Source organism: Furipterus horrens, unplaced genomic scaffold, assembly GCF_987537825.1.
Source record: "Furipterus horrens unplaced genomic scaffold, mFurHor1.1.pri manual_scaffold_1, whole genome shotgun sequence".
Lineage (NCBI taxonomy): Eukaryota > Metazoa > Chordata > Mammalia > Chiroptera > Furipteridae > Furipterus > Furipterus horrens.
This window is the reverse complement of record NW_028327171.1, coordinates 117,407,528-117,431,492: the sequence shown is the minus strand read 5'-3', so window position 1 is coordinate 117,431,492 and position 23,965 is coordinate 117,407,528. Positions and strand designations below refer to the sequence as shown.

Here is a 23,965-nt window from a genome sequence, read left to right as displayed (position 1 = left end):
GTTACTGATTAATTATCATCTATTTTCCCCATAGAACTGTAAATCTACTTTTGTTCCACCATATATGCCCTACAATGTTGTTGTTGTTGTTTTTGGTATAAGACTATGTTATTTTTATCTATTTAAAAATGATATTTCTTGAACCAGACTTAACACTTATAGATTAGTATTTATGGAAAAGCTTAAAAAAATCATGTAATTTTAACATTAAAAGGGTCAACAACATTCTATTTGTTTTCTTTCATAGGATCTGTGAAGAAATGGAACTCTAGAGGAATGAAATTATGTACTCATTCAAGTACAAGAGCTAGGTAAATTTAAATACAATCTTTCCTCATCCAGTGTTCTTTTTGCTGTTACTAATTTCTAACAGAAAATTTTAAATAAGGTATTTTATTATAGAGCAAGACAATGTTTTCCATTTCCCTAGGCAACTAACAGCAATAACAAAATCATCCCACGATGGCCATTGGGCTATTTTTTCTCTGATGTGATTTGAATTCTCTATGGGCATTGTTGGTGAATGCTACATTCCAAGCTAGAGAAGAGGGCCCAGATTGCTGAGAGGTTTTCCAAGGATGAGAACTTTGACATTGCTTATCCCACCTAAGAGTCTTCTTTCAGCTCAGCTGCCATCCACTACTCCCTGCATCTCTGAGCATCATTCCCACAATGGCAGAAACTTGAGATAAACCGCTGGAGTTCTCTGGACATCTCTGACCTTCACATCACTTCTATATATTTCTAAAAGATCCTTACCCCATTCCTCTAACTTCCACATCAATTTCAATTTTTGCATTTTTCATGAAATATACTGCAACTAATGCCAGCACCTTCCAATCATGCCTTCCTCAACAGAGTTCAGCATACTATTCTCTAAATGGCAAGACTTCTTCATGTTGTCATGCATTTTTGTTTGGTGACCCCAAGAAGACTATAAAACTATAGAATTCAGGGCTCATGTTATTTATTTATTTTTACTCTTCACTCCTCATTCTTTGTAAGATCTAGCCTCCTTGTTTCCTGCTTCCTCTCCTGAACTTTTCCTCACTGTCAGTACAATCCAGCCACATGAGGCTATTGGCAGATTCAGTTTTTTTTTTTTTCTTTTTTTCTAACATGTTCCCAGCAAAAGTTCACCTCAAGCTTTCTATTTGAAGCGTCTCAATAACTGACATGGGGACATAGGTATTTATCAGCAATATGTTGGTTTTGTTGTCTCAGGTCTCATGATAAGATGGCACTTCTTAGATATGCCCATGTAAATGTGAGTGGAAGTAATGTTTGCCACTTATCACAGGTAGAAGATTTTAAAAACTGGCACATGTTTCCCTGTGCTTCCTTCTTCATGCCATGGCAAACTTCTAGATGATGGAGACTCTGTCAGCATTCCAGAATGCAGGCAATGGGAAAGCAAGCCATTTGTCAATGTATGATGACCATGAAACATATGAATGGCACAACTACTGGTGACTTAGCCACTGAGATGTAAGCTTGTTTATCGTCGCATAATTCAGCCCATCAAGACAACACAGTTGACTTAATACCTCACCTTTGTGCACCTATAGCACCTTGTCTTGCCTTTACCTCAACATTTTGCATTTCCTATCTGTCTTCCTGGTAGTTCATCTATCCTCTATGCCAACCATAGTGTTTTGCATATTGTATGATCTCAAGAAACACATGATGGATGAATGAATAAAAAATGCCCAACCCACACTGACTACATCTTGAAAGTAATACTGGTATTCCTGGATTCTGCCCATTCTATTGTGTATAAACCATAAATCTACTCACAGTGATGGCAGGTAGTGCCAATGTAACTGGTCTCACTGCAGTTACAATAGAAGGTACTCCAAGACTGGGAACAGCTCCCTCCATGTTCACAGTAGTTTGGCAAACACCTAGTAAGAGATAAAGCAAAGCAATCAAAATAAACCAAATCACTTGAAATAAAGAGAAAGCAAAAATGTCATATCTAACTGTATGAATTGATAGTATAAATTGGTCTCCTATACTTCTCTATACCTATAATTCTCTATACCTATAACAGACATCAATGCCATCAAAATAATATGGTATACCATAAAAGGTGGGTCCAACTAATAGGTAATGAAGGATCCAAGCTGATTTAAACAATTAAGTTAAGGATTTCAATACTGGGGAAAAATCTCATTGACTTGAGTTTCATATAAAGGGGTCAAAATCTGTAAGGTTTTTTATTTTTCATAGAACAAAATGTACAAAGATTGTAATTTTACATTTTGGGAAGATTTTACATTTTTGAATTCTTGTCTTTTACTTATTGGTTTTAGAGAGAGAGAAGAAAGGATGAAGAAGAGAGGCAGAGAGAGAGAAACAGGAAGAGAGGAGGGAGATTTGTTGGCTTTTCCACTTATTTCTATAATAATTGGTTGACTTTTAAAAATAAATCATCACCCAAAGAATGTTTACTGATTTTAGAGAGAGAAGAAGTAGAAAGGGGGTCAGGGAGGAGAAAGAGAGAGAGAGAGAAATACTGATGTGCAAGAGAAACATTGTTCGCCTCCTGTATGCGCCCCAATCTGGGGTCAAACTCACAACCTAGGCATGTTCCCTGACTGGTGATCAAATATGCAGCCTTTTGGTGTATGGGACAACACTCCAACCAACCAAGCTACCCTACCAGGGCTGGTTGATTCTTGTATGTGCCTCAACCAGGGACCAAACCCACATGTTGGCCTGTCAGGATGATGCTCTAACGAGTTGAGCTGCCTTGCCAGGGTCTTGGGTTTTGGATTTTTATTTTTTATGTATTATTTTTAAGAAAAACTAAACATACTTCTTTATTGTAGTAGTCACAAAGATGTGAATATATAAATGTGCATTCTAAATTTTCAGTGCCAGACTTAGTTGGTTTTGGAATCTTTTCTGAGCAATGTATCTTATGGAACCAGCATTTTAGGATCCCCTATGGGAAGCACTATTCTTGAGAAATACTGATTATCTGTCTAGAAAATTTGGTGTGTCAGTATTTTCTAAAGATAAAAATGTACTGGCATCATTGTGAAATGAAATCAATTATTATAGTCTAAGGAATTTAATCAACTCTCATATGAAATTTAACCTGTAGACTTTCCCTTCATCAAAGATTTGGTACAAAAACACTGAGTGGTAACATCTGAATGCACATACATTGTTGTAGAGTCATATATTTTTTCACTTAGTTTTTGTTTTTGACACTAATTCAGATGTCCCCATTTTCTAACCCCTTGCTTGCCTCCCCCCATTCCCCAACCCCCTTCCCTCTGACTATCTCACACACCGTTGTCTGTATTTATGAATTATAAATATTTGTTTGGCTAAAGGCAAAATGTGAAGAAAATTGTGGCCACTGTTGCTATCATCTCTTGGAAGATGTCCAGGAATCTAATTTACACTATTATTTTTAAAAAGCAACAGGAAATTTGAAAAGATGCACCTGCTCATTTAACATGCAAATAAACTATATCATTTTTTAAAATGCCAATACCATCCTTAAAATAAGACCTTTACTACTTATACTGAAAATAGTATAACTATTCTAAAAAGTATTTTCACCATACACATTAAGAATGCTCTGAAACATTTATATAATTTGACCTTGTAATTATACTTAAATAGCTATCTTATGTATATATTTAAAATATAGAAAGCATGCATGTTAATTATCTTTATTCACAATGATTTTATGATGAATAAAGATAACTGTTCCAGATTAGAAAATTTCTTAGGAATTAGTTTCATTTACTACATGAAACTAATGTGCTATCAGAAAGCTTCTACAAATGATGTCCAAAAATGGGATTATAATAGACTGGGACTGGATTATGTAGAAATTCAAGATGTAACGCATAGCCACAACAAAATAAGAAAAACGCTTTATGTTGCAAAAATGATAAGAAAAGAAGGGTTAATGTCCCTTGTTCTAATGGGAGTGAAGGCAATGTTCTTTTTTTTTCTGGAAAGAGATCATGGACTTTAGGATCACATATATCTAAGTTCAAATCTCAGCTCAGCCATTTGCTACATGGTGTCTTTGGGTAATTCTCATCATCTTTTACAGTACATGAATAAAAATCTCAATACTGCAGGCCTGTTACTACTAAGAGATAAGCTGGCAAGTGCTCGATATTTGTAATTAATTAAATTAAGAGTAAAAGTAATGGTAAATACTTAAATGTTAAAATGCATCTTTACAGGGAAAAAAATCCCATAAATTTAAAAGGGGAGAAGATGTAAGCAACAAAGTTACAGAAGTGGTATAATACTATAAAAGCATTTATTGTGGAACCATTGAGAATGTGATTACCTAAAACGTCTTACATAGGTAAGAAACCCTCCAGCAATGATTGTTTCAAAGCCCAGAAACTAACATTCCTGCATATGTTCAGATGTATTATTAGAAATTTTCTGCTCAGCACAGCAAACATTCAATTGTGCTGACAGTGTTTATGTTTAGGACGAGCTTATTGGTAACTCCTTGGTATCCAACTATGACTTACAGAAAAAGGGAAAAATAGGATCCATTAATCTTGTTGTGGAACATGTTCACAAAAAAAACAACCAATAAATAAAGAAACCAAAAGTTTGTCCCTTTTCTGCTCCAAATGATACCCTTTTTATTGCCAGCTCATGGAAAATAAATAAGCTTGTCAATCAGATGAACCACAGTCTCCACCACCCACTAACATTGTGCTGTGGGAAGTTACATGAACTTGAAGCATGAAGTGTCCTCATTTACAAAATCCAAGCCCTGATGGAGAGCCTTGCAGCTAGCCTGTGAATAAATGCTCATCTGCCTCATACCTTATTTTCTTTTGCATCCAAATACTTCCCTGCTCTTAAATATTGCTTCTCTTCTAGTCTATTTTTCTCCATAGTTTCTTCTCTGAAGCTGGCAAGTTTTTACATGACCTCCTAATACCCTGCCCCACCCACCCTACCTCAATCCTTTACCCCAAACACACACACACACACACAAATACACGCAGGTTCCATAATTGGCAAATAATGGTACTATTGCTACACTTTCTTCCTCAACGAAAGGTTAATTGCTTTAAAGACAGAAAGGAGCAAAGCCAGGCAGGTCAGTAGGTTCTTATACTATAGTTCTTCTGATTTTGGCACCAAGAAACTTCAGACTAACCACTTCTTGGTGGCTGACACTGTACAGTAGGAAACTCAGTGGCAATATTTTTAACCATGAGAAGAAAGTTTGTCTTCACTGTGTGTGTGTTGGGCGGTGTGGGGTGGGGGGCGGGGGTGTGTGTGGAGAGAGCTGAGGTGCACCCAGCAGCCAGCAGGACAAAAAGGTGAAATGGAGAGTCTTGACTGTGTTTGTATGGCTGGTTCCTGTTTTTCCCAAGACTTGGTTGCACTCCTGTACTTTGTGAGGGCTGGCTGTTTAATCTATATTAGATTCTGTGAGATACCCACAGATACTTCCAGAAGAGTCACCATTTCATTCAGGCAAGTTCAAGTTGAAATTCTATTACTTTCATCTAACAGAATCTTAACATTTGGCAAATCAGCATTCTATAAACAAACAAACCAAAAAAGAAATAGAGACACATTCTCTTTAGAATCTATAAAGTATTTTAAAATGTATAATTGCCAAATTCAGTTGGGCATGCAGTAGGACAGATCTTGGGGAAATGTAAGAAATATATGACACTTTGAGCAAATCTTTAATAAGCCTCACACAGACTTTTGTTTTGAAGTGTTAAAAAACTCAATGAAAAATGTTGGCTAGAAATTCATTTCATTATGGTCACTCAAAACAAACAAACAAACAAGAAAAGACATTATATTCTAGTAGAGAAAATGAATACTCACTTATGGGGAAAACTAACATCTCTAGGATGACAAAAAAAAAAATAAATGAATGCTTACAGGGCTGCATTAGGGCTTGGTTCATCCTGGTTTAATGCACACTGTGATTAAAAGAACTCATCTGTGAAGTAAACACTCAAAATAAAAGATGCATAACCCCAATTAGCTTATTTTAAAATGACAGGCTTATAAGTATAATTTCCATATTCTTTAAGCTGGTGTTTTCTTTCTTTTTATCTCTACTTGATATAAACTGAGCACTTAAGACATGGATGCAGAAAGAGACTAGTGTAGAGCTACCAAAGTCAAAAGAATGCAGTAAGTTTGAGGGCAATCACAGTCCTCTGTGTAAGAAGTTTAATTCAAACTTTTCAGAGATAATCAATTTGAGCACCTACCAGTCTTCTAAAATCCTAAAAACAGATGCCAAGGAGTAACTGGAAGCTATACTAACCTCTTCCCAGAACCAATCTGGAATAACAACTAAAGTGTAGAGACATCAGCCTGAAAAACCAACCAACTGAACTCTAGCTGGAGAGTAGCTTTATAACTTCTCTGAGAGAGAAGAAACCATGTTACCAGAAGGAGAATGGTAGGAAGTGCACATGAAGTGCAAGTGGACTACTTGGGTTCCCACAGGTGGCAGCTGAAGTTCCTGAGGGATAGTTCAGGGGCCAGGGGATTCTCCCTGAGAACTGTGGGGTCTAAACCCCAAGCTGAGCTCCTCATCCTACAGAACCAGAGTTGTAAAGGAAACCAAATAACAACCAACTGTGAAAAGAAGCAGAGTTTTTGTCTTCCAGGAAGAGATGGCTGGAGACTCAAAGAGCCTCTAAAAGAGTCAATGCATGAAATTTCATTTGCAGCCACTGACCTTGGGATCTGGCAGAAGGAGAGCATAGTTGACTAAAGTTGCTTAAGGAGAGTCTGGGGTTGGTGGCTCTGGGGAGAGAACTGAAGAAACAGCTGTCAGGATCCTTGTGCTGAGTCATTCCCCATACTATAGAAACCATTTTTCTCAGGCAGAGCACTCCTCTCTAAGTGGCATCAACCTGAGGGAAAGCAATAGCCCCACCTGCAGGAATTACTCTGTCCCATGTTATGGTGTTTAAAGAAGGTTGCTAATTACAGCTTAAGGTTATATCACTGATCAGTTTAACAAAAAGGGTGGAAAATACAAAGAAGCAGCCTAAATGGGAAGACAAAGCAATAGGCCCCAAATGAAAGAACAAGAGGATTCTCCAGAAGAAAAACTAGATGAAAAAGAGATAGGCAATTTATCAAATGGAAAGTTTAGAGTAGTGATTACAGAGATACTCAACAGTGTGAAACATACATAGATCCATAAAAAAGGACCAGTCAGAAATAAAGAATGCAATACCTGAAATAAATATTAAGCTGGAAGGAATAATTAGTATGTTAGATGAAGCAAAGACTTGATCAGAGATTTGGAAGACAAGGTAGAAAAAAATATGAAGGCAAAGCCTCAACTTTTTTTTAAATGAAGAGAACTTAAAAAACATTTTTGACAACATGAAGAGCATCAACATCTGTATCATGGGAACACCAAAAGGCGAAGAAAGCAAGCATGAGAAAATAACCTATTTGAAGAAATAATGAAGAAAAGTTTCTCTAATGTGGTGAAGGAAAAAGACATACAGGCTCAAGAAGCTCAGAGAGTCCCAAAAAAGTTGGATCCAAAGAGGCCTATACTGAGACACATCACAATTAAAATGACTGGGGTTAAAGACAAGAAGAGATTCCAAGAGGCCACAAGAGAAAAGCAGATAGTTACATACAAGCAGCACCAATTATTGTCATCTGATTTCTCAAAAAAATAAAAATAGAAAATAAAATAAAATAATTTATACCAGAAGGGAGTGGCATGAAATATTCAAGGTGATGAAAAGCAAGGACCCACAACCAAAGCTATTTTATCCAGCAAGTCTATCATTTAAAATCAATGGAAAAATAAAGATTCCAAAACAAGAGAAATCTAAGGAGTTTGTTAATGCCAAACCAGTTCTGCAACAAATATTAGAGGGATTCCTTAAGAATAAGAAGAAAAAATAAATAAAAATTTTTAAAAAAGGGGAAAATAGTCTAACAATAAAATAACACTAAATACATATCTATTAATAATCACCTTAAATATCAATTATTTAAATTCTTCAACCAAGACATACAGTAGCTAAATGGATAAAAAAAAAACAAGACACAAATCAATAAATGTAATACACTACGTAAACAAAATGAAAGACAAAAGTCACATGATCATATCAGTAGACACTGAAAAAGTATTTGATAAAGTGTAGCACCCATTTATGATGAAAACACTCAGTAAAGTGGAAATAAAGGGAGCATACCTCAACATAATAAAGGCCATATATGAGAAACCTACAACCGACACATACTCAATGGGAAAAAACCAAAAACTTTCTCTCTAAGATCAGGAACAAGATAAAAGTGTCCACTTCCTCCACCTCTATTCAATTATAGTTTTGGAGCTATAGCCACAGTTATCAGACAAGAAAAAATAAAAGGCATCCAGATTGGAAAGGAGGAAGTAAAACTGTCATTATCTGCAGATGACATGATAGTGTACATAGAAAACCCCATAGACTCCACAAAAAAACTACTCAACCTAATAAGTGAATTCGGCAAAATAGCAGGATACAGAGTCAAAATTCAGAAATTGAAGACATTTTTGTACACCAAAAATGAAATATCAGAGATAGAAACTAGAAAAAAATTCCTTTTATTATAGCAACAACAACAACAAAAATAAACTACCTAGGAATAAACTTAATGGAGGAGGTAAAAGACCTATACTTGGAAAACTACAAAACACTAAAGAAAGAAATTAAAGAGGATACAAATAAGTGGAAACATATGCCACGTTCATGGATTGGAAAAAATAATATCATTAAAATGTCCATACTATGCAAAGAAATTTATAGATTCAACACAATCCCTATTAAAGTACCAATGACACATTTCACAGATCAAGAACAAATACTTAAAAAATTTATGTGTGATCAGAAAAAGACCCTGAATAGCCTTCGCAATCTTCAGAAAAAAAGAACAAAGAAGGAGGAATCACAATACTTGATATCAAACTATATTACAAGGCCACAGTAATCAAAACAGTCTGGAATTGGCATAAGAACAGATATATAGATCTATGGAATAGAATAAAGAGCCAGAAATAAGCCCAGGTCTCTATGATCAATTAATATTTGACAAAGGGATAGGAGCATAAAATGTATTTAAAATAGCCTCTTCAACAAGTCTCGTTGGGAGAACTGGACACGGTCATGCATAATAATAAAACTAGATCACCAACTTACACCATACATCAGAATAAATTCAAGATGGATAAAACACTTATTTTGTAAGCCATGACACCATTAAAGTCATAGAGGAAAAGATAGGCAGTAAAATTTCAGATATCCCAAGCAGTAATATTTTCACTATTATATCTCCTATGGCAAGGGAAATGAAGGAAAGAAAAAACAATTGAGACTACATCAAAACAAAAAGCTTCTGCTTAGCTGAGGAAAACATAGCAAAATGAAAAAGGAACCAGCCATATACCAAACCATATTTGCCAATGATATATCGGACAAGGGTTTGATCTCCAAATATATAAAAAACTTATATGACTCAACACCAGGAATACAAAAAATCCAATTACAAACTAGCCAAAAGACCTAAGCAAATGCTATTCCAAGAATGATATTCAAAGGCCATAGGCATTGAAAGAATCCTCAACATCACAATCCATCAAAGAGATGCAAATAAAAACCACAATGAGATACCACCTCACACCAGTCAGAATGACTGTCATTAACAAATCAGCAAACAAGTTCTGATGAGACATGGAGAAGAAGGAACCCTAGTACACTGTTAGTTGGAATGCAGACTGGAGTACCCATTGTGGAAAACAATATGGAGTTTGCTAAAAAAATTAAAAATGGAACTGCCTTTTGATCCAGTGATCCCACTGCTGGGATTATACCCACAGAATCCTCAAATACCAATTCAAAAGAACCTATGCACTTCTTATGTTCATAGCAGTGCTATTTATAATAGTCAAGCCCTGGAAACAGCCTAAGTGCCCATCAGTGGATGAGTAGATCAAAACACTGTGGTATATTACTCAACGGAATACTATGCAACAGAAAGAAAGAAGCAATTTATACCATTTGCAACAGCATGGATGGAACCATAGAGTGTTATGCTTAGTGAAATAAGCCAGGTAGCAAAAGCTAAATATCGTTTGATCTCACCTAATACAGGAATCTAATGAACAAAAAAAAAAAAACAAAGGAGCAAAATAGAACTACAGGCATGGAAACAAAGAACAGACCAACAATAACCAGAAGGGAGGTGGGAGGGGCAGAAAGGGGGAAGAAGGGGAAGTGTCTAGTCAAGGAACTAATATAAATGACTAATGGACATGGGCAACAGGGTGGGGATTGATTATGGGAGTGAGGGGCATCAGGGCAGTGGAGATAAATGGGGGTTAAATTTGGACAACTGTAATAGAACAATTTTTAATTAATTAACTTTTTTTTTAAAAGAAAGAGAAAAAGCACCCATATGTATGCTGCTTCCAAGAGACCCATCTCAGATCAAAAGACACACAGGCTAAAAGTAAAGGGATGGAAAAGATATTTCATGCAAATAGAAAGGAAGAAAAAGCTGGGGTAGCAGCATTTATACTTGACAAAACAGGCTTTAAAACCAAGGCTAAGAGATCCAAGATGACGGAGGAGTAAGTGGAAGCTACACTAACCTCCTCCAAGGACCAACCTGGAGTTACAACTTAATTGTGGAGAAATCATCTGGAATAACCTACTGAACACTAGCTTGTAAGAAGTCTTATAACCACAGAGTGACAGACAAGGTCACTTCATCACAACGTGACTGTAGGAAGTGCAGATCTGTGAAAGGACTGGCTGGGCTCCCACATGTGGCAGCTGAAGGGACCGAGAAACAGCTCAGCAGCCAAGGGTTCCCCCTGAGAAGGTCAGGGTCTAAACCCCCAGCTGGGCTTCCCAGCCTACAGCAACAGAGTGGAAAGTAAAATAGCATCCAGCTGTGAAAAGCAAAAAGCCACAGAATTTTTTGCTGGCCTGAAAGAAAGAGCTGGAGACAAAGAACTCTTAAATGGATCATGTACAAAAATACTTTGGCACCCACTTATCCTGAGCTCAAGGAGAGAGAGGACAGAGAGGACTAGAGACACTTGGGGAGAATTTGGGACAGTGGCTTTGAGGAGAGAACTGAGGGAGCAGCTGACCCAGTCCCAGTGCTGACACATTCCCCATACTGCAGGCACATCATTCCCTTCCAAGTTGCATCATCCTGAAGGGAAACAAAAGCCCTGAATGCAGAAATTAATCTGCCCCACCCTAGGTGCTTAAGCCTGATGGCTGGTCACAGATTGAATAGATTAACAACTAAAGGAGACAGACAAAGGCAGTAGATTTGTGGTATTCTCCAACATTCTGCCTAGGCCCAGACTGTTACATGATCTGACACCACCGAGTGCAGATACAGGAAGTGCAGATCAATCTAAGAAGCAGCAACAAGCAAGAGGAGTCACAAAAATGGGGAGACAGAGAAGCAACCTCCCTTTGAAAGGAAAGGAGAAATCCCGAGAAAGGGTGCTAAATGAAATAGAGGGGAGCAAACTATCACACATGGAATTCAAAACATGGATTACAGGGAAGCTCAATGAGTTGAGCGAGCTAAAAGAAAACTATTATACAAAGAACACCAGGGAAACTACAAAGAACTTACTGAGAATTACACCAGCATGAAAAAGAACATAGAAGCTTTCAGTAAGAGCCAGGAGAAAATGAAGAATACAATTTCTGAATTGAAGAACACCGTAGAAGGAATTAAAAGCAGGCTAGAGGAAGCAGAAGATTAGATCAGCAAGCTGGTGGACAACATTGAAGAAAAATTCCCAGACAGAGCAACAAAATGAAAAAAGACTGAAAAAGAATGAAGAGGTTTTAAGGGAACTGCAGGACAACATAAAAAGTAATAATATCTGTATCATAGGAATACCAGAAGGAGAAGAAGAGGAGAAAGGGATAGAAAACTTGTTTGAAAAACTAATGACAGAAAACTTTCCTAACTTGACGAGAGAAAAAGTCACACAATTCCAGGAAGCACAGAGGGTCCCAATGAATATGATTCCAAACAGGCCCACTCCAAGACACATCATAATTAAAATGCCAACATTCAAAGACAAAGAGAGAATCCTAAAAGCAGCAAGAGAGAAACAGCTAATAACATACAAGGGAGCTCTGATAAGGCTGTCATCAGATTTCTCAACAGAAACACTACAGTCCAGAAGGGAATGGCAAAAAATATTCCAAGCAATGAAAAACAAAGGCCTACAACAAAGACTATTCTACTCAGCAGGGCTCTCATTCAAAATGCAAAGTGAAATAAGGAGATTCCCTGACAAAGGAAGGCTAAAAGAATACATCTCCACCAAACCAGCATTGCAAGAGATGCTAAAGGGTCTGCTTTAAGAAGATGAAGAAACAAAGAGAGACAGAGAGGAACACAAATACAAAGGGAAAAAATGACAATGAATAAGTACCTGTCAATAATAACAAAAAAACTTATGCACCCCTATGTTCATAGCAGCACTATTTACATTAGCCAAGTGCTGGAAACAACCTAAATGCAGCCTGTAGATGAGTGGATAAAAAAACTGTGGTATATTTACACAATGGAATACTACACAGCAGAAAGAAAGAAGGAACTCCCACCATTTGTGACAACATGGATGGAACTAGAGAAAATTATGCTTAGCGAAATAAGCCAGGCAAAGAAAGAAAAATACCGTATGATATCACCTAATTCAGGAAACTAATGAATGCCACAAACAAATGAGCAAAACTGAGCCAGAGGCATGTAAACAAGGAGCAGACTAACAGTGACAAGGGTGGATGGAGGAGGGAGAGAAGAGGGGTAAGAAGGGGAAGGGTTTAGTCAAAGAACATGTATAAATGACCCATGGACATGAACAATGGAGTGAGGATTATTGTGACATAAGGGGTAGGCAGGATGGGGAGGAGCAATGGGGAAAAAGTGGGACAACTGTAATAGAAAAACAAACAAACAAAAATTTTTAGTGAAAAAAATATGAAAGCAAAATAAATTAATAAATGAACCAGCAAATCTCCCCAGCCCCCCAAAAAACAAACTTCACAAGTAGAAAAGTGAACAAAAAAAAATGTAAACTATGGAAATGCAATTTTAGTGCATATTAGAAGTACAGGGACTTTCCTTCGCACTGTATATTTTTCTCTCTACCTGATCCCCCCAGAATTTGGCAGTCTGAAGAAGTAAGCAATGACATAAGGTTCTTTGCATAAACCTAATAAGACCAGTTTTTAATAGAGGTTTTGTTAACCAAGACTTTGACTAGAATGTCATGCCTAAAGGAGGCATGCTTGGGCTCTGGTTGTTACCAAAAAGCCCCGAGGAACTAGGATTGACTTTTAAAGGTAATAAAAGCCCACGAGAAAAAAGGCCTGGTACCTTGGTTGATTGTTCATTTCATGGCAATCTTTCCAGGGAAGGAATGAAGGTTGCTTTTCTGAAATATGGTTAGAAGAAACCTTAAGGAACAATGGGAAACCTGAAGGACTTGGAAAAGACAGGTGTTTACAGGCAAGGCTAAATGGCAAGTATGTGGTTCAGCTTCTGTGCCCTGAAGGGCAGACTAAAGGTCACCCTAAATGTCCCTTATTCAAATTCCGGCAAAGCAGACTTAAAAATCATATGTGATCATTGCTGCTCTTGTTTTGTTTATGGAAATGAACAGGATAAATTAAAACTGGAATTAATGCAGTCCTTTTAATAACAGAGAGGGTAATCTTAAGGAGAAAAGTTGCAATTCATGGAAAACCACAATGCTCAGCGATAGACTATAAACTAGTGCAGCTAACTGTCTTTAAAGTTTATTTTCATTTAAAGTTTGTTTTCATTTGAATGTTAAACTAGGTCTGTGGCATCATCAAAGATGCTTAATTTACAGGGAATAAGAATGTCATATGTCTTGCAACTGGATGTCTTTCCAATAAGACAGTCTTGCAGATTTAGAGACTGGCTTATGGGTTATGTTGTGTAAATTAACATGTGTGTTCTGTTTTCAAAGGGCATAAGCCTATGATCTCATTACCTGAGTGATTGTCTGTACGTATAGGCCTCACTTAATTCTGTCTGCACTGCTGCCTCCTGAGACTCAACGGTTTGGCTGAACTAAGTGGCTGGGTTGGTGAAGTATGGGGTGGTCTGTGGGCTTCACTTTAAAACTGGTTTCTCTTTTCCATCCTAATGGCTTGGACAGAAAGTGTCCAGAGGTCTGAGGGGGGAAACCTAAAATATTCCCCTCTGCCCCAACTAAGTATAGCGAGCAAAAGGGCTTTGGACAGGTGTGACATGCCTTGCACACCTTCCTCCAAAGAAATCCCTGCCTTTGTCATCTAGTGGTTATGGTTTTAATGGTGCCTTTTTAATTCTGTTGCCAAATCTGTTGATCCCTGAATACAATAAGGATGCCAGCTTGTTAAACCAAGCATGCTGTTGCCTGGGGAAAGCCAAATGACCTGGAGTCTGCAAGATCTTTCCCCATGTGGGAAGGCCACCCTCTCCTCCACACCCCAACACTTATTGGGGATTTCTGGACCAAGGGTAGGTAGGACGATGACCATGTCTAGCTTGGAGCAGCTAGAGGAGCATGAGACCTTTGCCCATTGTCCTGTATAAGATTATAAAGGGTCGTAAGTCTGAGAGGGAGGAATTTTACAGAGCAGTACCCTCTCCAATTAATTAATTAACTAAATAAATAAATGAATAATTTGCAAGAAAAAGACTATAGTAAGAGACAAAGAAGGACACTACATAATAATAAAGAATCAATCCAACAAAAGCATATAACCCTAGTAAACATTTACATACCCAACATAGGAACACCTAAATACATGAAGCAAATCTTGATAGACATAAAGGGAGAGACTAACAAAAATGCATTCATTTTTGGGGTATTAACATTCCATTCACTTCAATGGATAGATCTGCCAGACAGAAAATCAATAAGGAGACAGAGCCTTAAGTGACACATTATATCAAATGGATTTAATTGATATCTTCAGAGGATTTCACCCCAAAGCACTAGAATATACATACTTTTCAAGTGCACATTGGATGTTTTCTATGATAGAGAACCTGTTAGGACACAAAACAAGTCTCAATAAATTTAAGAAGATTGAAATCATATCAAGCATCTTCTCTGACCACAGTACTATGAATCTAGAAGTCAATCATAGGAAGAACACAGCAAAACACACAAAGATATGAAAGATAAATAAAATGTTATTAAACAGTGAATGGGTCAACAAAATCAAGGAAGTAATCAAAAGTTACCTTAAGACAAATGAAAATAATGACACAAGAATCCAAGATCTGTGGAACAATGGGAAAGCGATCTTAAAAGAAAAATCCATAGCATTAGAGGCCTATCTCAAGAGTGAGAGCATGCGAGAGAGAGAATGAAAGAAAACAGAAAAAGCTCAAATAAACAATATAACTTCGCAGTTAAAAGAATATGAAAAAGAACAACAAGCAAAGCCCAAGGTAAGTAGAGGGAAAGAAATAATAAAGATCAGAAAAGGAATAAATGAAATAGTGTCTAAAAAAAGATACAAAAGACCAATGAATCCAATAGCTAGGTTATTTGAAAAGATAAACAAGATTGACAAACCTTTGCCAGATTTATCAAGAAAGAAAGAAAAGGGACCCAAGTAAATAAAATCAGAAAAGAAAGAGGAGAAATAAAAATGACACTAAATAAATACAAAGGTTTATTTTTGTATTTATTGTAGGATGGTCCCCTACAAAGATTATAAGAAAATATTGTGAACAATTATATGCCAACAAACTGGATAGAACAGATAAATTTCTAGAAACAACGCAATCTTCCAAAAATAAATCAGGAATTTTCAGAAAATCTGAATCGACAGATTATACATAGTAAAATTCAAGCTGTAATAAAAACAAAAAACAAAAACAAAACAAAACAAAAAAACTCCCAACAAACAAAAGCTCTGGACCAGATAGCTTTACAGGTGAATTTTGCCAAACATTCTGAGAGAACTAACACTTTTCCTTCCCAAACTATTTCCTAAAGTTCAAGAAGAGGGACGACTCAAAAATTAGGATACCATTATCCTGATTCCAAAACCAGATAAAGACACTACAAAGAAACAAAATTATAGGCCTATATCTCTGATGAACATAGATGTTAAAATTCTCACAAAATATTAGCAAACTGAGTGTAATATGGCAACAAAAAGATCATATACCATCACCAACTGGGATTTATTATAGAAATGCAAGGTGGGTACAACATTTTCAAGTGACATGATACTGTGCATAGAGAACACCAAATATTCCATCAAAAAATTACTAGAACTGATACATGAATTTAGCAAAGTAGCAGGACACAAAATTAACATCCAGAAATCAGTTGCATTTTTATATGCCAGCAATGAACTAACAAATATGGAAATTAAGGATACAGTCACATTTGCTACAAAAAGAATAAAATACATATGAATAAATTCAACCAAGAATGTAAAAGGCCTGTACTTGGAAAATTATAAAACACTGAAGAAAGAAATAGAAGAATATACAAGTAAGTAGAAGCACATACCATATTCACAGATAGAAAAAAATAACATTATTAAAATGTCCATCCTACCCAAAGCAATCTAAATGCAATTCCTATCAAGATTCCAATGATGTATTTCACATAACTAGAACAAATGTTTCAAAAATATATATGGAATCAAAAAAGGACCTACATAACAGTTATCCTGAGAAAGAAGAAGAAAGTTGGGGGAATCGCACAACCTAATATCAAGGTATACTATAAGGCCATAATAATCAAAACAATATTGTACTGGCTTAAAAACAGACACATAGATCAATGGAATAAAACAGAAAGCCCAGAAATAAACTCACAACTTTATAATCAATTAATATTTGACAGAGGAAACAAGCGCCAAGAATAGGCTAAAGATAGTTTATTCAGTAAATGGTGTTTGAAAAACTGGACAGATACGTGCAGAAAAAAGAAACTAAACCATCTTCTACACCACACACAAGAATAAGTTCAAAATGGATTAAAGACTTAAGTGTTAGACCCAAAACCATAAAAATCATAAAAGAAAACACAGGTAGTGGAAACAAGATGGCGGAGGAGTAAGTGGAAGCTACACTAACTTCCTCCCAGAACTAGTCTGGATTTACAACGTAATTTTGGAGAAATCATCTGGAATAACCAACCAACCGAACACCAGCTGGAGAGAAGTCTTATAACCACGGAGAGACAGAAAAGGCCGCTACATCACAACGTGACCGGTAGGGAGTGCGGAGACGCGGAAGGGCTGGCTGGGCTCACATGGGTGGCAGCTGCAGAGACTGAGAAACAGATCAGCAGCTGGGGAATCCCCCTGAGAAGGGCAGGGTCCATACCCCCAGCTGGGCTTCCCAGCCTACAGCAACAGAGTGGAAAGTAAAATAGTATCCATATGAGAAAAGTGAAAAGCCACAGGGTTTCTTGCTAGCCGGACAGAAACAGCTGGAGAAAAAGAGCTCTTAAGCGGATCACATATGAAAATATTTTGGCCCCCACTTACCCTGGGCACAAGCAGAGGGAAGACAGAGAGGACTGGAAATGCTTGGGGAGGGTTTGGTGTGGTGGCTTTGAGGGGAGAGCTGGGGAAGCGGCTGGCCGGGTCCCAGTGCTGACTCATCCCCACACTGCAGGCAGACCATTCCCGGCCAAGTGGCGTCAGCCTGAGGGGAAGCAAAAGCCCAGCCTACAGGAATTAAGCTGCCACACCCACCGTCCTTAAGCCTGACGGCTAATCACAGATTGAATAGATTAACAACAAGCCAGACAAAGGCAATAGATCCCTGAAAGTCTCCAACAGGCTGCCTAGGCCCAGACTGGTACAGGATCTGACGCCACCAGGGGCAGATCCAGGAAGTGCAGATCATTCTAAAAAGTACCAACAAACAATAGGAGTCACAAAAATGGGGAGACAGAGAAACAACCCCCCCATCGAAAGGAAAGGTAGAGTCCCCAGAAAGAATGCTAAATGAAATAGAGGGGAGCCAACTGTCAGATATGGAATTGAAAGCATGTATTATGGAGAAGCTCAGTGAGCTCAGCGGAAACTACAAAGAACTCCACAAAAACTACAGTGAACTCCAGAAGAACTATAAGGAACTTACTGAGAATTATACCAGCATCAAAAAGGACATGGAAGCTATCAATAAGAGCCAGGAGGAAATGAAGAATACGATCTCTGAATTGAAGAACACAGTAGAAGGAATTAAAAGCAGGCTAGAGGAAGCAGAAAATTGGATCAGCGAGCTGGAGGACAATGTAGACAAAAACTCACAGACAGTGCAACAAAATGAAAAAAGGCTGAACAAGACTGAAGAGGCTCTAAGACAGCTGCAGGACAACATGAAACGTAATAATATCCGTATCATAGGAATTCCAGAAGGAGAAGAAGAAGAACAAGGAATAGAAAACCTCTTTGAAAAACTAATGACAGAAAACTTCCCTAACATGAAGAGAGAAAGAATCATGCAAGTCCAGGAAGCACAGAGGGTCCCAATGAAGATGAACCCCAACAGGCCCACTTCAAGTCACATCATAATTAAAATGCCAACATTCAAAGACAAAGAGAAAATCCTAAAAGCAGCAAGAGAAAAACAACTAACAACATACAAGGGAGCTCCAATAAGGCTATCATCAGCTTTCTCAGCAGAAACACTACAAGCCAGGAGGGAATGGCAAAATATATTCCAAGTAATGAAAAACAAAGGCCTACAACCAAGAATACTCTACCCAGCGAGGCTCTCATTCAAAATGGAAGGTGAAATAAGGAGTTTCCAAGACAAAAGAAGGTTAAAAGAATACATCTCCACCAAACCAGTATTGCAAGAGATGCTAAAGGGTCTGCTTTAAGAAGATGAAGAAACAGAGAGAGATAGAGGAACACGAGTACAAAGGGGGAAAATGACAATGAATAAGTACTGAAAGAAAGAAGGAACTTCTACCATTTGCAACAACATGATTGGAACTAGAGAGAATTATGCTTAGCGAAATAAGCCAGGCAACAAAAGAAAATTACCTTATGATATCACCTGTTAAAGGAAACTAATGAACAACACAAACAAATGAGCAAAATTGAACCAGAGGTATGTAAACGAGGAATAAACTAACAGTAACAAAGGGGGAGATGGGAGGGAGAGAAGTGGTAAGAAGGGGAAGGGTCTAGTCAAAGAACATGTATAAATGACCCATGGACATGGACAACTGGGTGGGGACTGAATGTGGGAGAAGGGAGGGACAGGGTGCAGAGAAGCAAGAGGGGGGAAAATAGTGAGACAACTGTAATGGAAAAACAAACGAACAGAAAAATTTTTAGTGGGGGGAAAAAATAAAAATAAAAAGAATAGAAATGCAAGTTCAGTGAATATTAGAAGGACAAGGATTTTCCTTCACATTGTATATATTTTCTCCCTATCTGATCCCTCCAGAATTTGGCATTCTAAAGAAGTAAGTAATGACCTAAGTTTCTTTGCATAAAACTAATAAGACCAGTTGTTAATAACGATTTTTTTGACTAAGACTTTGACTGGAATGTCATGCCTAAAGGAGACATGCTTGGGCTTTGGTTGTTACCAAAAAGCCCTGAGCAACTGGGACTGACCTTCAAAGGTAATAAAAGTCCACAAGATAAAAGGCCTGGTACCTTGGATGGATGAGCGGTCCATAGCAATCTTTCCAGGGAAGGAACGAAGGTTGTTTTCCTGAAAGATGGCTAGAAAGGACCTTAAGGCACAATGGAAAACCAGGAGGACCTGGAAAAGACAGGTGTTTACAGGCAAGGCTGAATGCCAGGTATGTGGCTCAGCTTCTATACCCTGAAGGGCAGACTGAAGGTCACCCTAAATGTTCCTTGCGTAAGTTCCAGCAAAGCAGAACTAAAGATCATAAGTGATCATTTGCTGCTCTTGTTGTGTTTATGCAAATGAACAGGATAAATTAAAAATGAACTTAATGCAGTCCCTTTAATGACAAGGAGGGTAATCTTAGGGAGAAAAATCACGATTCAAGGAAGATCACAATGCCCAGTGGTAGACTATAAAGTAGTGCAGCTAACTGTCTTTAAGGTTTCTTTTAATTTAAAATTTGTTTTCATTTGAAAGTTAAACTATGTCTGTGGCATTATCAAAGATGTTTAATTTACAGGCAAGAAGAATGTCAAATGCCTTGTAACTAGATGTCTTTCCAATAAGACAGTCCTACAGATTTAGAGACATGTATGTGGGTTATGTTACATAAATTAACATGTGTTTTCTGTTTTCAAAGGGCATAAGCCTACGATCTCATTACCTGAGTGATTGTCTGTACGTATAGGCCTCACTTAATCCTGTCTGCATTGCTGCCTCCTGAGACTCAATGGTTTGGCTGAACTAAGTGGCTGGGTTGGTGAAGAACGGGGTGGTCTGTGGGCTTCACTTTAAAACTGGTTTCTCTTTTCTATCCTAATGGCTTGGACAGAAAGAGCCAAGAGGCCTGAGAGGGGGGATACCTAAAATATTTCCCTCAGTCCAAACTAAGTATAATGGGCAAAAGGGTTTTGGACAGTTGAGATGTACCTGGCATACCTTCCTCCAAAGAAACCCTTCTTTTCCCTAATGTGGGACATTGAAAAATTAATACCTGTCTTTTGTCATCTAGTGGTTACGGATTGAATGATGTCCTTTAACCCTGCTGCTCCCAGAATACAACAGGGATGCCAGCCTGTTAAACCAAGCATGCCGTTGTCCAGAGACAGCCAACCTGGAGTCTGCACGATCCTTCCCCTTGTGGGAAGGCCACCCTCCCCTCCACACACCCACTCTTATTAGGGATTTCTTGACCCAAGGGTAGGTAGGACGACGACCATGTCCAGCTTGAAGCAGCTAGAGGAGCTCGAGACCTTCGTCCATTGTCCTTTATAAGATTGTAAAGGGTCTCAAGTCTGAGAGGGAGGGATTGTTATTTTTTATTGTTAAAATATTTAACTAATTAATTAATTATTTAAAAAAAAAGAAGAAGAATATATGAAAGGGTGAGCCATGGGCATGGACTTGGGGAGGGGATTGTCGGGGAAGGGGGGTGCTGGGCGGAGGGGAGCAAAGGGGAAAAAATTGGAACTATTGTAACAATATAACCAATAAAATATACTTAAAAAAAAAAAAACATAGGTAGTAAAATTTCGGACACTGCTATTAGAAATATGTTATCAGATATATCAACTATATCTCCCAAGGCAAGGGAAACAAAAGAAAAATAAACAAATGGATGACATCAAATTAATAGTTTTTGCCCAGCAAAAGAAACCATCAACTAAATAAAAACACAATCCACAGAATGGGAGAACATATTTACTGATAGATTTGATAAAGAATTAATATCCAATACTTATAAAGAACTTACAAAATTTAGTATCAAAAAGCAAACAATCCAATTAAAAAATGGGCAATGGACCTGAATAGGCACTTCTCCAAAGAGGACATACAGATGGCCAATAGACATATGAAAAGATGTTCAATGTCACTAATTATCAGAAAAATACAAATTAAAACCACAATGGGATATCATCTCACACCTGTCAGAATGGCTATCATCAACAAATCAACAAACAACAAGTTCTGGAGAAGATGTGGATAAAGGGGAATCCTTATGCACTCTTTGTAGGAATGCAGACTGGTGCAGCCATGGTGGAAAGCAGTATGGAGATACCTCGAAAAATTAAATATGTATTTGCTATTTGACCTAGTGATTCCACTTCTGGGAATATATCTGAAGAAACCCAAAACACTCATTCAAAAGAACATAAGAACCTCAATATTTGCTGCAGCATTATTTACAACAGCCAAGATATGGAAGCAGCCCAAATTTCCACCAATAGATGAATGAATAAAACAACTATGGGGCATTTACATAATGGACTACTACTCAACCATAAAAAAGAAGAAAGGTGTACCCTTTGTGACAGTATGGATGTACCTGGAGAAAATTACACTAAGTGAAACAAGCCAGTCATAAAAAGACAAGTACTATATGATTTCACTTATATATGGAATCTAACGAACAAACCGAACTAATAAGGAAAATAGGACAGACTCATGGATGGAGAGCAGTATGACAGCTGTGGGGGATGTGAGGGGGTGTAGCGATTGAGCGAAAGGTAAAAGGGTCATGGACATAGACAACAGTGTTGTGATTGCTGTGAGGGGAGTGGGGTTTAAGGGAACTAAATGGCAATGGAAAAATACACTAAAGATTAAAAGAAATAAAAAATAAAACCCTAAACATATTTCATATATTACTGGGTCTGAATGAATGTGTCATATTTTGGTGTACAATGTTTAACAAAGAGCACATTTAGCATGAACACGACAGTTTTCTTCACACTTTTCAGGAGCAATAAATTACAAAACTTGTACAGTATATGTGTCAGTGATGACTCAGAGGGTGGGTCAGATGCATTGCAAGCTGTCCACCTCTTTATAAAAGCAGAGTGTGCATTCTGAAGTGAGATGAAAGAAAGAGTTGAAGCAAAGCCAGAGAAAAGTTAGGAATGAAAGTGGAAAAAATATATAAAATGAAATAAAGTTAAATAAAAGTTTCATATAAGAATTTATATTTTCCTTCAAATCTACATTTTTTGAAAAGAGAGAGACCATTGCTAGTTGCGGCTGTGGACGATCTAGGCAAGAGATATAGTGGGAAGAAGAGTCCTCCAGAGGATTCCATGGACCTCATTAGTGCTTACCAACCAGCTTGCACAGGTATGTGGTTCTGGTTTTGTTACAGAAACAGGGGAGTCCAAAAATCCCCAGAGCTTGCAGCTGGGGGATGGGGAGAAGGAAGCAGCTTTTGGAATGCCTCCACATGCCTGAGGCTGGTGGCTAGTGTCTTTTTTTATGCAAAATGGCTTTAATGCATCCAAAGCCTCAGATAGATGGGAGGAGTCTTGAACCAGGGGACAGTATGGAGAAAGCACAGAGAGCCTACGTGGGGTTCTGTGAATGGTCAGAACTGTTTGCAATGCCCACTGCGTCAGAGGGATATGTAAGCAGCTGCGGACATTTTAGTGCTTTCGCTCGCGCGCTGGCTCTCGGGCTCTCTCTCTCTCTCTCTCTCTCTCTCTCTCTCTCTCTCTCTCTCTCATGTGCTCCCTCCACGTGGCTTGGTGAAGGGGCCTTCTCCATGTGGCTTGGAGCAGGGGTCTCCAGGCTGCTTTAAGAGGCTCTCGCCATGCGATTTTGAGAAGGAGAGAAGATCCATGCGGTTTGCAGGAAGAAGGCAGTTCGCAAGGAGGCTGAGAATCCAGGTGGTCCTGCATTGAGAGCTGGAGGGCACCACAGCACAGAAAGGACCTCCCCAATCAGAATTGAGTGATTGGCAGCTGCTGGTAAAGCTGAACTGTGTTTGGAAAGTAGGGAAACGGTTTCTCTAACTTTCCTAAGACTAGCCTGGTTTGGTAGGGGGGAGGCAAGGATATGTGTTTATGGGTGTTTTAAAGAACATAATACTTAACAGCAGAAATCCGCAAATAATCTAAATCTATATAACTGTTAAATAAACAATTCTTTTTCTTTTCACTAAACTCTGGTATTGAGAGTTATAATTCTGGCGGCGGGCAATCGGGCCCCTAACTAAAGAGCCCTTGGGTTTGTTTTCAATTGAAGCAGCCCAGGGGTTCTGTAACAGTCAGAAAATCTCACAAATTTATATCTAAATTTATATTTTGAGTTCAGTCTTTTATTCTGAATTCCACTCATAAATTCAGCTTCTTGTTTCACAACTCCACTTGGGTGTCTAACAAATATTTCCAAAATTTGCATGTCCAGACCTAAATTTATGTCTTCATAATATAACAGGGTTGGTCAGAGTATGGATCCCTGGAAAACAGGGAAACCTCACCATGCCTCC

The 23,965-nt window shown here is 38.0% G+C and overlaps 1 protein-coding gene across 1 annotated transcript in view; it reads right to left on the bottom strand.

The window, feature by feature from the left end:
* CNTNAP5 (contactin associated protein family member 5) overlaps nt 1-23,965 on the bottom strand; it is a 1,232,224-nt gene that overhangs the window by 485,824 nt on the left and 722,435 nt on the right. Inside the window, exon 11 of the mRNA XM_090279100.1 lies at nt 1,798-1,904. Coding sequence (XP_090135226.1) covers nt 1,798-1,904 — 107 coding nt within the window. The remainder of the gene's footprint in view (nt 1-1,797; nt 1,905-23,965) is intronic.